Source organism: Pseudorca crassidens, chromosome 4 (genome assembly GCF_039906515.1).
Source record: "Pseudorca crassidens isolate mPseCra1 chromosome 4, mPseCra1.hap1, whole genome shotgun sequence".
NCBI lineage: Eukaryota > Metazoa > Chordata > Mammalia > Artiodactyla > Delphinidae > Pseudorca > Pseudorca crassidens.
The window spans coordinates 40,726,384-40,739,735 of NC_090299.1; the positions used below are offsets into that span (position 1 = coordinate 40,726,384).

Here is a 13,352-nt window from a genome sequence, read left to right on the forward strand (position 1 = left end):
CCTCTGGCAAGTTCCTTTTTCCCTCCAGACTTCGGTTTCCTTAGCCACACAAGATGTGAAATAACAAGTTTTCTAAAATCCCTTATGGCTGTAAGATTAAATGTCCAAAATTTCTACACACACCTCTGGCAAGTCTCCTATGAGGAACGCACCCTGATAGGCACTCCTGAAGGACATGAGAAAATAGAGACCCAGGACTGTCCTTCAATAAGCTCATGGTCTATGAACAATAAAACACAAAGACACAAATAACTGTGATGCAAGGCTGGAAGGTGTAATGGCCATCCAAGAGGTGCTCACGTGGAATTTGCAGCTATGGAGACAGCAGTGGTTTTGCAGAGGAGAAGCATTCATCCCGTTTCGATGTGGCCAATACAGAGCACCCATATGCCAGCCTGGCACTGTGCCTGCACACAAAAAACGCAACACAACTGTTACCAAGACAGAGAGAGCCCTGCCCTCATGGTGTCTAAAGGCTGACTGAAAGAAGGCAGACATTTAGAGAGGGGGAAGGAATTCCAGGCAGAAGGACCTGTGCAGCAAAGACAGGAAGGCAGAGCATCAGAAAGCATCAGTCACACAGGAGTGAGCCGTGGTTCCACTGGCACAGAGGCAGGCAGTACACCGAAGAGTAGCATGAGAAAAGGTAGGCGGGTAGGATGCAGCTGATATGGAGCTCCTGAAATGCCAGGCTATGGGGTCTGATTTTAACTAGTCCAACAAATACCCTAACAACTCTACGTGACTGAATGTTTATTAAACTTCACATGATCACTGATTTGTATCCAAAAACACTTTGTTTTTCTGTAACTAAAGGGAAGATGGCTGAAAGAAAATTCTCCCCCCAAAGTAATTTAAATAAATTTATTTGCAGGAGAAAAACATCTGAACATCAGGTACAGTCTGATCCACGATGATCCAACAATAGTCATAATTCATTCTGGAAGTACTCTTACACAGCTGGCAGGAGAAAGTCCACATGGAGCATCAGCTGAACATTTATCAGAATTCACAAAGCCATCTAACCTGAGTATTACACAACACGTAATGATCATGATACAATAATAAAAATACAATATCCAATACTCACTACTTTGTGAGCTACAGCTAAAATATAAAGTATTTAGGCTCTTTTTAAAAAAATGAAAAAAATATTTCTATTATAGCTTTATTTCAAGCATTTTCAGTTAGATACAGCTTTATATATTTTTAGTCACAACAGACAGCAAGAGAATGCCTTCTTAAGTATCTGTAGATAAAATATATTACTCGTTTAAATGTTTGTACTCTGAAACATACTTCGCCAGGTATGAGTTCAGATAAGAGTATGAAACTGTGCTGTGGCAAAATCCTGGCTGATGATCAAGACTTAGACAGTTTTCATATTTGTTTAAAACAACTTACATCAGGGAAAAAAGAAGTGAGGACATAAAGAGAACCAACATTATTCTTTTTCAATGAAGCAGTCTAATTCCAGAGAACGGGCTTTCCATTTTGAATTCAAAGTGTGTGGTCCCAAAGTTGAATTTTTTCCAGTCCAAGGAGCTGCCTGCGGCTGAGGCAACAGGCAATGATGAAGCGAGTTGAGAGGAAAGCGTTAACTGAACTACAGAGATGGTCACTGATAAAACAAGTTTCTACAGGTCCTTGAGCCCACACAGAGGCGAAGGGGAGCCAGAACTATCAATACAGAAGAAAAATGTGCTCACTGAACTGCACACACAGAGCTTCTAGGAGGGTTAACAGTTCTTGACATAGGTTCCTGGTTGTAGTTTACAATATCTGCCTTCACCACCCTCTGTCATAAAAGAAAACAAAGTTATTATCAGGACATCAGAACATTTAGAAAGAGCTCCTTAAAGTATATTTTTATTTTCTGAACTTTGGTGAACTCCTGATGATAGACATCATAAATGAAGCAGGAGCTGATATTAAAAGAACCAGCCAGGACCAACTAAGGTCAAGCTGGGATATATTTTGGTGGAGGGTGAGGGAGTAGCGGGGCAGGGGTAATTCTGTTAAGGATGTAATAGCATTTCTTTTACTGAGTCTTCTCTGGTTTTATGACAATAATAACTTGAGGTTACCAAAAGTCTAATAAAAAATTGGCAAATCAATATGAAAAATTAAGCCCTGGTTATAATTTAAAGCAAAGGAATTAAAATTAATCATTTATATATCTTAATAGATAAGATCTCACCATTCAAAGAATATCATTATTTATTAATATTTCCATAAATCATTATATCCAGTCATAACTTTTTAAAGAATGTTTATCAATTTGTGAGTTAGTGAAGAGATATAAATGTCAGAGAAGTTACATATAAAGAAGAAATGTTTTAAGCAACCCAATTTTTAAAACTGTTCTCCCAAATTCCTAACTTACTTCCAAATAGCTCACTATTGGTTATGAATAATGACTCTAACAAAATATAGAATAATGAGAAAGTTAGAAAATTACCTCATATTCATGTTTTTAAAATAATTTAAACCAAAAGACACTTTTAACTCTTCCTTCCTTCCCTCTAACACACACTTCAAGGAATATCTTAAACAATGAATTTAGCAATATGCCCTAACATTCATCTCTAAGTAATTATTTAAAGTAAAACACATCCTTTACTGTTTTCAACTCTTTTACTAACTCTGCACACACAAGCAGACAAAGAAGGGTAACTCAAGGCAAATTTTAAAAATACTCTTTCAATTACCAGGCTATTTCAGGAAAAAATGGTAAGGAATGAATAATGAAATAACTACCTCAATTCTCCACTTCACTGCACATGTAATAAACACAACCATAAAGACAAATACATTTGAAAGTAACTGAAATATTATTTTAATTTTTTTCCCAATTCCTTGTGTAAGTCATAAGTCTCCCAGCAAAGGATCAATTTTTCAAAGTTCTAAACCAGGACTTATGCAATATTAATTCCCAGTAATGTACAATAATCATTTGAACTTCTCTATTCCTAAAGAATAAAGAACAAGACAGCATTCACTAGTTCTCCCCACCCTCCTCCCCCAAACTGCAACAGTTTATCAATTAATACCTGCACTACTGTACTGAACAGATTCTACTCTGAGCAGAGTTGGTATGTTGATTATCTTCTTCCGGGTACTTCACTATTTCTGCCCTGACAATATGCTGTCAATTCCATACAACATAAGATGCAGAAGAGGAAAAAAAGAAAGAAAAATGGAAAGTTTACTCAATGACTGAAAATAGAAGGGAACAAACACCAAAGGAGAAAAAGAAATACACACATAAATTTAAACATGTCACAAAAGAAATAGCAAAATATATGCATATAAAAGTAAAGAAAATGAACAAAGATCCAAGAAACATTGTTCTCTACAATTCTATTTAATTACTGAAATAGACATGCCTACTGAACCTCTCAGAGAAGCTGTGGGTTCTATTTTTGATATCACAATTACACATAATATATATAACGCCCAATATTTCAGAGGGCAACTAAGAATTTGGGGGCTTTTCTATGCTAAAGTGCAGCCAAGGTACCAATTCAATTTCTTTTTACAAACATTACTGAGGATCTACTATGTGCCAGTTGCTCTACACTAGGAACAAATGATGAATTACACAGGATTTGTTCATAAGTTGCTATGGACCTAATGGGAAGAGAACATGTACACAGCTAGTTGTCATACCAGATAAGTGCTTTACTAGTGGACTTAAAAATATGTTGTGGGAACAAAGAAGGAGTGATTCATTTTCTTTGAAGGTGGGGAGAGGATGCATAAATCAGAGGAAGCTATATGTCATTTACAGTTTTTACATTTAATAATATTTATTACTTTTCAAAGACTTTCTTTTGAAGCTCATTCCCCCACCCCTCACACAACCCTAACCTCCATGTTTCCAAATTCCATACAGAAATAAATAAGTTCAAAACACACTTTTCTATCATTTTAAAAAAAATTCTGACATACAATATTTAAGCACAACAGCTGTTGTTTTCAAATATCTAAGAGTTTCGCTAAATAAAGAATCAAAACTAGTTAGGTTTTTTGATTGCTATAACCCTTAAGATGAAAAGACCACATATGACAAATATGACAGAGATAACACACTCCCCCAATTTTTTGGACTTGAAACTATCCTCGCTTTTAATGAATTCAAATATTTATTTCAGAAATATCTTCCTTCATAATAGCGTCTATTAATTAGCACATACAGAAAAAAACATGTTAATCAGGTTGCTGCTTGTGATAATGTTTATAAAGACAGGATAAACAACTGAGAGTGAATGAACAGGACACTACGGTATATTAGCCTTGGATGGGCTCTGCTTCAGTTCTCTAGCAGGCAGTATTAACTCCTGGATAAGACTCATGATTTACTAGGCACTCAGCCTGATGCTATCAACAGAAGCATTACCAACTGCCACATGACGTATGAGGCGGGGTACATCAGTGAAACGCTGAACACCAGCATCTGGCCTCCCCAAAACTAATTGTTTCACACCAAACTATGGGTTACAATAAAGAGAAGGGATTTTCATAATCAGTAAGCAACTCGTTGATCCTCCAAAATGATGGTTTAAACCCTATCCTATAAACACAACCAGGTTACTGACCTGTGGTCAAGACATTCTGGTCAAAGTTATTGACTAACATAAATGACTTGGATTTTCACCATTAATTCTCATCAAATTAATGAAGAACTAACAAGGCAACATCTTTCTTGGGGGCCTTGGCTGTTTGACATAAAGCTTTGCACAAAGTTCCTGAACTGGAAGCCAGAACCAAAGCTCTGCATATTCAGAGCTTTGCTTTCTATGAGTAAAATAAAGCATAATTTCCATGTCATAAACTTCATGATAGGTGATTTCACAGTAGTCGGCTTGTTTACAAGTCATTCATTCACTGACATTTTCAGAGAAAATGTTTCCTACAAAATACCCACCTTTATTTTTGGAGCCACAAAGTACACTCAATTACTCTCTGCTATTAGTCAGTTGAGTGAAAATAATGCAGTGGCCCTAAGAGGAAGGGAGCTGTGTGGTTGAACACCAGCTTAACCCTTGTTTTGTCAAAGAGTTGTGAGCGGATACTGGAAATGGTAGCTCTCCATAAGGGTAAGAAAGCAAGCAACCTAGGAGTTGAGGTAAGGTATAAGCAGTAGAGACTGACTCTTCGGAAGACACTAAAGATAAATTTGGTCAATTCTACAACTGTGTTTTAGTCCAGATAGTAGTAACAAATTTACCTTTGCAAAAGTCATAGTTTATCATGCTCAGGATATGGAGTAAACATACTTTGACAGCTGAAACACCTGTCACTATCACTCATTCAAAGCAAACCACTATTCTAGGTATTGGAAATATTCATATAAATAATACATGATCTCTGTTTTTTGAGACGCATAAGGGTCTAGCATGGAAAACAGATGTGTAAACTATTAAAGAATATTAAATAAATTAAAGAATACTATGACTGATACAAATTCAAAGTGCAGAGATTATAGGTTACCATTTAAAAGCATGGATATAACATTTTGAAAAGCATGATACTTTACACACAGTGGGAGCTTTTTTTTCTGTATAATGTGCCATTATAGGCTGCCAGTAACATTCACAACTTTGGGCAAGTTACTTCACCTCTTTGGTCTTCACCATCTCCTAATCTGTAAAACGCAAGGTTTATCTACATGGTTTTATCCCATCTGGTTTTGAAACTGTATGAAAAAATAAATTTTAAAAGTAAATAGTGAAAGAAAAAAAATGGAATATGATCTATAGGTCTTAGCAATATTTTATTGGAACTGTCTCCTCAGGCAAGGGAAGTAAAAGCAAAATAAATAAATGGAACCTACTCAAACTTAAAAGCTTATGCAGAGAAGCACAGGGAGATCAGCACAGTGCTTTGTGACCACCTAGAGGGGTGGGATAGGGAGGGTGGGAGGGAGACGAAAGAGGGAGGGGATATGCGGATATATGTATACGTATAACTGATTCACTTTGTTGTACAGCAGAAATTAACACTACATTGTAAAGCAATTATACTCCAATAAAGATGTTAAAAAAAGAAAAAAAAAGCTTATGCAGAGAGAAGGAAAGCATCAAAAAAAGGCCACATTAAATAAGCATTAAATAACGAAAAGGCCGCCTAATGAATGGGAGAAAATATTTGCAAATGATATATCTGATAAAGAGTTAATATCCAAAATATAGAAAAAGCTCATACAACTCAATATAAAAAAAACAAAACAACAACAACAAAAAAAAACAGATTTAAAAATGTTCAGAGGACCTGAATAGACATTTTTCCACACAAAACATACAGATGGCCAAGACACATGAAAATACGTTCAACAATGCTAATCATCAAGAAAATGCAAACCAGAACCTCAATGAGATTATCACCTCACACCTGTCAGAATGACTACTGTCAAAAGGACAAGAAATAGCAAGTTGGCAAGAATGTGTAAAAAAGAGAACCCTAGTATACTGTTGGTGGGAATGCAAATTGGTGCAGCCACGATGGAAAACACTATGGAGGGTCCCCAAAAAACTAAAAATAGAAATACCATATGATCCAGTAATTCCATTCTTGGGTATATATCTGTAGAAAATGAAGACATTATTTGAAAAGATATATGCACCCCAATGTTCATAGCAGCATTATTTATAATAACCAAGACATGGAAGTCATGTAAGTGTCCATCAGCACATGAATGGATAAAGAAGATGTGCCACACACAAACACACACACATACAGACACACAATGGAATATTACTCAGCCATAAAGAGAATGCAATTTTGCCATCTGCAACAACATGGATGGACTTGGAGGCTATTATGTTTGGTGAAATAAGTCAGATAGAGAAAAACAAATATTATGTGCTTTCACTTATTTGTGGAATCTAAAAAATAAAACAAACAAACTAATATAACAAAACGGAAATAGACTCACAGATAATGGAGAACAAACTAGTGGTTACCAGTGGGGAGAGAGAAGAGGGAAGGGGCAGGATAGGGGAAGGGGACTAAGAGGTACAAACTCCTAGGTATAAAATAAATAAAATACAAGGATGTAATGTACAGCACAGGAAATACAGCCAATATTTTTAAATAACTTTATATGGAGTGTAATCTGTAAAAATATCAAATCACTATGTTGTACACCTGAAACCAATATAATATTTTAAGTCAACTATAATTCAATAAAAAAGAAAATAAACTAATGCATACCTAGTTCAAACCAAACAAAGTCATAGTTTATTAACTGGCCAGTGAAAATGCCACTAATTGGGAATTGTAAAAAATGCATCTAGAGCATACTTAACATATTTGTCTGCCTTCATGTATTCTGGGAGTCCTTGAGGACAAGGACTTTAACTTATTCATCTTTGTATCCCAGATTCTAGTGTTCTGGCAAAAAGTAGACTCTCAAAAAGTGTTTGCTGTATTAATAAGCTGCATTCCCTTTCTTTTCTCCCTCTTCCCTTCCTTGAAAAGCTTGTAAAGTGTGTTGATAACTCATTTTATATGACTCCCAAACAGGAATAATCTAGGTTAGAATTAAAATAGCAGAATCTCTTTAAATAATCAGTGAATGGAACTAAGACTAAAACCTTATTATAAATATTTGTCACAAATGAAATTACTATAGTGTCAACTTGTGTGTAACTGGTGAGTCTATAGTCTAGCTCCTTCTGTATAAAATAATACAAAACACTTTATCACTTTGTGACACCGAATTCCCTCAGGAATCTTTCAAATGACATAAAAACTACAGAAAACAGGTGCATAAGCTCTCTCTCTCCCTCCCTCCCTTTCCTCCCTACTCCCCCACTCTCTATAGATACAAAATCTGAACTTCTTTGGTTTTAAATGAACTTTCAGAAGACATCAAATGGCCAACAGGTACATGAAAAGATGCTCAATATCACTAATCATCAAATTAAAACTACAATGAGATAGCACCTCACATCTGTTAGAATGGCTGTCATCAAGAATATAAGAGGGGGCTTCCCTGGTGGCACAGTGGTTGAGAGTCCGCCTGCCGATGCAGGGGACATGGGTTCGTGTCCCGGTCCGGGAAGATCCCACATGCCGCGGAGCGGCTGGGCCCGTGAGCCATGGCCGCTGAGCCTGTGTGTCAGGAGCTTGTGCTCCGCAACGGGAGAGGCCACAACAGTGAGAGGCCCTCATACCACAAAAAAAAAAAAAAAGAATATAAGAGAGAAGTGCTGGTGAGGATGTGGAGAAAAGGAAACCCTTATGCACTACGGGTGGGAATGTAAATTGGTGCAGCTACTGGAAAACAATATGGAGTTTCCTCAAAAAGTTAAGAATAGAACTACCATACCATCCAGCAGGTCCACCTCTGGGTATTTATCCGAAGAAAATGAAACAATAACTCAAAAAGGTATATGCACCCCCATGTTCATTACAGTGTTATTTATAATAAGCAAAATATGGAAACAACTTAAGTGTCCATTGATAGGTGAATAAAGAAAATGTGGTGTGTGTGTGTGTGTGTATATATATATATATATATATATATATATATATACACACAATGTAATATTATTCAGCCAGGAGAAAGGAGGACTCTCATTTGTGAAAACATGAAGAGACTTTGAGCATATTGTGCAAAATGAGATAAGTCAGACAGAGAAAGACAAGTACTGTAGGATATTACTCATATGTGGAATTTTAAAAAGCCAAACTTGTAAAAACAAAGAATAAAATGGTGGTTTCCAGGAGATGGGGGGGACAAGAAAGATGTTGTCCTGTCAAATGTTGTGTCAAATACATTTCAATTAAAAAAAAAACTGTGCTTAACACAGCTTGCAAGTAGGTTCTTAGAAACATCTTTTAAAAATAATGAACTTTTAAAAATATTAAAAATAAATAAATAAAATTTAAAAAAATAATGAACTTTCAAAAATGTTTCCACTGTGAAATAAATAATTTAACTGGCAAAAACACCAAATTCATTGATATCAGGAATGGAGAAGGAGGTTTTCCTATACAAAGGATTCTGACAAACACAATAAAGGAGGGCTCTAGCAGCTTGACTTCATCTTCAAATGAATGAATTCAAAGTCAGCACCAAGAAACTGAAGACAGAATTAAACTTCATAGCATAATAAAGAAGATGGGGTACACTAACAAACAAGGTGGGGTGTATAGGGAGGCTGGGGAACTATGTAGTTAACACATCTGATGCTGCTTTTGTTAAAATATGCCTAGATGTTAAGTCCATCTCTAAAGTCCAAACAGTAACTCTTTGGCTCTTGTGACTAGGAGTGAGCTACAAATATTAATAAAGTTTCCCTAGAACTCTGTCTTTCAAAAGTATCCCAGTTACTCCATCTCTCTGGAGTTGTCACTGAACCTAAGCACCGCTTTGGGGCTCAAGCGATGTACACTCCCTTCTCAGTGAAGCCTCCTGTGCCACACCAGTACACCTTCTCCTCCAGGGGGGCCTCATCATTGGGTCTCCCCTGTTCTCCATTCCTCAGGTGAGAAACCTCAACGTGATCTTGGACTTCTCCCTTTTATCCAGTCATTCCACAAGTCCTATTGATTCTTCTGTGAAATGTCTCTTACATCCATTCTTTCCCTTCCACCCCAATTCTGGTCCTTATCACATGAGGACAGTAACCCAGTCTCCTTGCTTTCAATCTCTTTCACATCCATACACACACACACACAAATCCCATTAGATTAACCCTATCTAAAAACTGCTTTCATTTATTTCCCTGCTTAAAATTATTTTCCACTGTCAATACATGAGATAAAACTTATCAACTTGGCATTCATAAATCTCCACAATCTTTTTCTCAAATTCCCTGCACACTCTAACACAAATGGTCATTTATTTTAACCAAACTACTCTTCTGTTTCCAAAATACAACCTAAGCTTTCAACTTTTTCATGCCAGCTTCTTTTTCAACTCCCTACTACAAACTACCCAGTAAATCTTCCCCTAATATGGCGGAATGGAAACATTAGGGGCACTGCTATCAGACAGGTCTGAGTTCAAATCCTGCCTCCAACACTGCCTAGCTGTAGATTAATAGATCAAGTTACTTAACCTCTCCACAGTCTCAGTTTTCTACCCATAAAATGATGAAGTGCCACCTGCCCCACAGAGTTATTATAAGGGTAAAATGAGATAACACAGTGCCTAGCACATATTAATTTTCTTCACTGAAAGCACGGACCGCATCTTTTTTTTTTTTTTTTTTTTTTGCAGTACGCGGGCCTCTCACTGTTGTGGCCTCTCCTGTTGTGGAGCACAGGCTCCTGACGCGCAGGCTCAGTGGCCATGGCTCACGGGCCCAGCCGCTCCGCAGCATGTGGGATCTTCCCGGACTGGGGCACGAACCCGTGTCCGCTGCATCGGCAGGCGAACTCTCAACCACTGCGCCACCAGGGAAGCCCGGGACTGCATCTTAAACTCTTTTAAATCTCCTCTGAATCTACCACTAAACCACACTTATATGACCAATAAATCATTTATGATTGTTTGATAATCATTCATAGACTATCTAACCAGGGAGAAACATCATTTAGGAAGTGAAGCTAAAAAGCAGAGGAATCACTTGACCTCTGGGGTCTGCCAAGGTCAGTACTATCAAGCAAATTACTGTAATTTCTCTTTCTTGTATCCATCCTCCTAGGCCAAAACGAAGTAGCTATTTTTGTGTCTGGGAGCAATTTATATGGCACAAATATCGGAACACTGTGCCTGGCCACAGTAAGTGCTGAAATGTCTTTTGAATAATGAGAAATAAAAGTAGCAGATTTCCAGAGTTCCAAATATTTTAATGAAATTCTAGAAACAGCCATATCAGCATAACAATTTTCTTTTTTTTCTTTTCTTTTTATTTTTTTTTTTTACATCTTTATTGGAGTATTATTGCTTTACAATGGTGTGTTAGTTTCTGCTTTATAACAAAGTGAATCAGTTATACATATACATATGTTTCCATATCTCTTCCCTCTTGCGTCTCCCTCCCTCCCACCCTCCCTAAACAATTTTCAATTGATATCTGCTCAAGTTATTTAAACACACACACACATGCACACACAAAGAGCGACCATGACAGAACTAACTCTAAAAGAATAAAAGAAAAATTTAACGATGGGGAAAGATTGTTATACCTTTTTTAGCTTCACAGAGCAGGGACAGAGTGGAGGGGATTAAGGGAAAGTGTAATTTATATGTTGCTTCTAAGCAAATCACTTCCGAAGCCTGACTTTAAACTACAGGCTCTTGCTCTGATTTTTCATTCAATCAAACATGTGAATTGGTATGCTATTGTAGTGGTATTTTTAAATGCTTGATTATTGGTATTCATATTTATTTCTTAGTCTAAGAGAACTGTCTACAAATAGTGAAAGAATTCAGAAAGCCTCAATAATTAATACCATTATTAAATTAACAATAAAATAACATGAAGAATTAATATCATTACAAGGCAGGACCTTTTAGAGAAGAACAGAGAGCAAGACTTTAGAAAAATTAATGTTTTACCAATGCAAACGTGGAAGATGCCAAATGGGGTAAATTCTTACTAGTTAAGACTAACCTTTGATAAATATTATAGTTGGGATTTTGTATAAAATATAAAAAGGATATTGTACAGTAATCATGGAAGAAGAACTTTAATAAAGAAGTACAAAATAATACAGTCAGTTCCTTAACCCATTATTTAACCACTGATGAAATTTTTATTGCATTAATCTCATTTTTCCAACAAAACGGACAAAATGAGGTTTCAATGAGGTTCCATCATTTGGCAAAAAGTTAACATCCTCCATCTTCTGCAATAAACACTGATTCATACACACAATCTATTTTTAAGGCTTTTAGGGATATGTACATAGAATGCATGAATGTAAAAGGATTCAGGGTGAAAATTAATGTCTTTTAAGAAATAAATTATTTTTTAAAATATACAGTTCAATATAATCACCTGTGACTGTTCTATTTCTGCTTTGTTTAACTTGATTCCAAGGATTTCAGCAGCAACTTTCTGAAAACACAGGAAGACCTACATAACAAAAACAGGTTTAAATGATTTAAAACAGGCATGTTTAAGTTACCTTCAAATAAATTGAACTTTCTAAAAAGTGATAAACAGCAAAAACTGCAAAAAATATGATGTACCAGGTTATTCCAAAAATAGCTTTATTTGTCAAATACAGCAACATTTTAAGTATAATAATTTTTTAAATGATTAAACCATAATCTGAAAAGCCATACACTTCACTGAACTGGTCTAAATATACGTTTATCCCTAAAAACTTATGCTTTTAAAGATTTAACATAAGACAATTAATTACAGCTACCAAATTAAAAAAAAAAACTACTAGCATAATAACAAACTCCTATAAGTCCTGAAGAAAATGAAAATAAATTAGTCTATACTTTACTACCTGGGTAAAGTTTCTCGCTGCCAGTTCTACAATAGTCTTTTGATCTGGCATTAGCCTATCTTCAAAGGTCTTAATTCACAACTCTTTAATAATCTTTGTGGTTCTCATCAATTTTAATAAATTCTCCATATCTCTTGAGCAAAAAACTTATAATCTTTACTGTATTTTATCAAACAGAAAATGAGCAGCATACTCCATTATCATTAAACAAAAATCTATAGACACGAATCAGTCACCGACTCTAATGCATAACTTGTCTTTGTTCTGTAAGTGCTCTATCATATTCTTATCCCTACTTATCTCATGATTACTTACTGAATATTTATCACAACTTTACTAATTTAACTTCGATCCCTAATCAAAAAGAGATACATATCCCCAAAAGGTTTATGTCATTTGTACCCCGAAGAGCATTATATATTATAGTTCACTGATGGTCAATGTTCAAGGAGAAATAAGAAAGCTAGTGCGGTGGAATGGAGAGAAAAAGGGGCTTGTAAGAAGAAAACTAGCAGAGAGATTAAGAGTGTACAAATCATGTAAGATCTGGTAAACTATGTGAAGAACTTTGGCTTTCACTCTGAGTGAAATGGAGGGTGGATTGATGTGACTTCTATTTAACAAGGTCAACCTGGTTGTTGTATTGAGTATTCACTATAGAAGATCAAGGGTAAAAAAGAGAAATCATCAAGGACACTAATGTAAGAGATGATGGAGGCTTGAAACTAAGTGGTAGCAGTGGAGATGGTAAGAAACAGTCACCAGATTATGGATATATTTTGAAAGTAGAACCAACAGGACTTGGTGATAGATGTGGTATGTCAAAGAAAGACAGGAGTCAAAGATGACTCCAAAATTTTCTTGGTCTTAGCAACTGGTAGAAGATCTGCCATTTATTTAAGTGGGGAAGACTGTGAGAGATCTGA

The 13,352-nt window shown here is 36.0% G+C and overlaps 1 protein-coding gene across 3 annotated transcripts in view; it reads right to left on the minus strand.

The window, feature by feature from the left end:
* Window positions 1-849: 849 nt before the first annotated feature.
* The window catches only part of RAB28 (RAB28, member RAS oncogene family), a 93,174-nt gene continuing 80,671 nt past the window's right edge, over window positions 850-13,352 (minus strand). The window contains exons 6-8 of one of the 3 annotated variants that reach the window (XR_010942916.1): window positions 11,964-12,041; window positions 5,625-5,701; window positions 850-1,798 (exon numbers count right to left, since the gene is read on the minus strand). Coding sequence is in view for 2 of the 3 variants with exons in the window: in XM_067735529.1 (XP_067591630.1) it covers window positions 1,706-1,798; window positions 11,964-12,041 (171 nt within the window). In the remaining variant the exon portion in view is untranslated. Of the gene's footprint in view, window positions 1,799-3,053; window positions 3,149-5,624; window positions 5,702-11,963; window positions 12,042-13,352 lie in introns of all 3 variants that reach the window. The other 2 variants (XM_067735530.1, XM_067735529.1) reach the window with 2 other exon arrangements.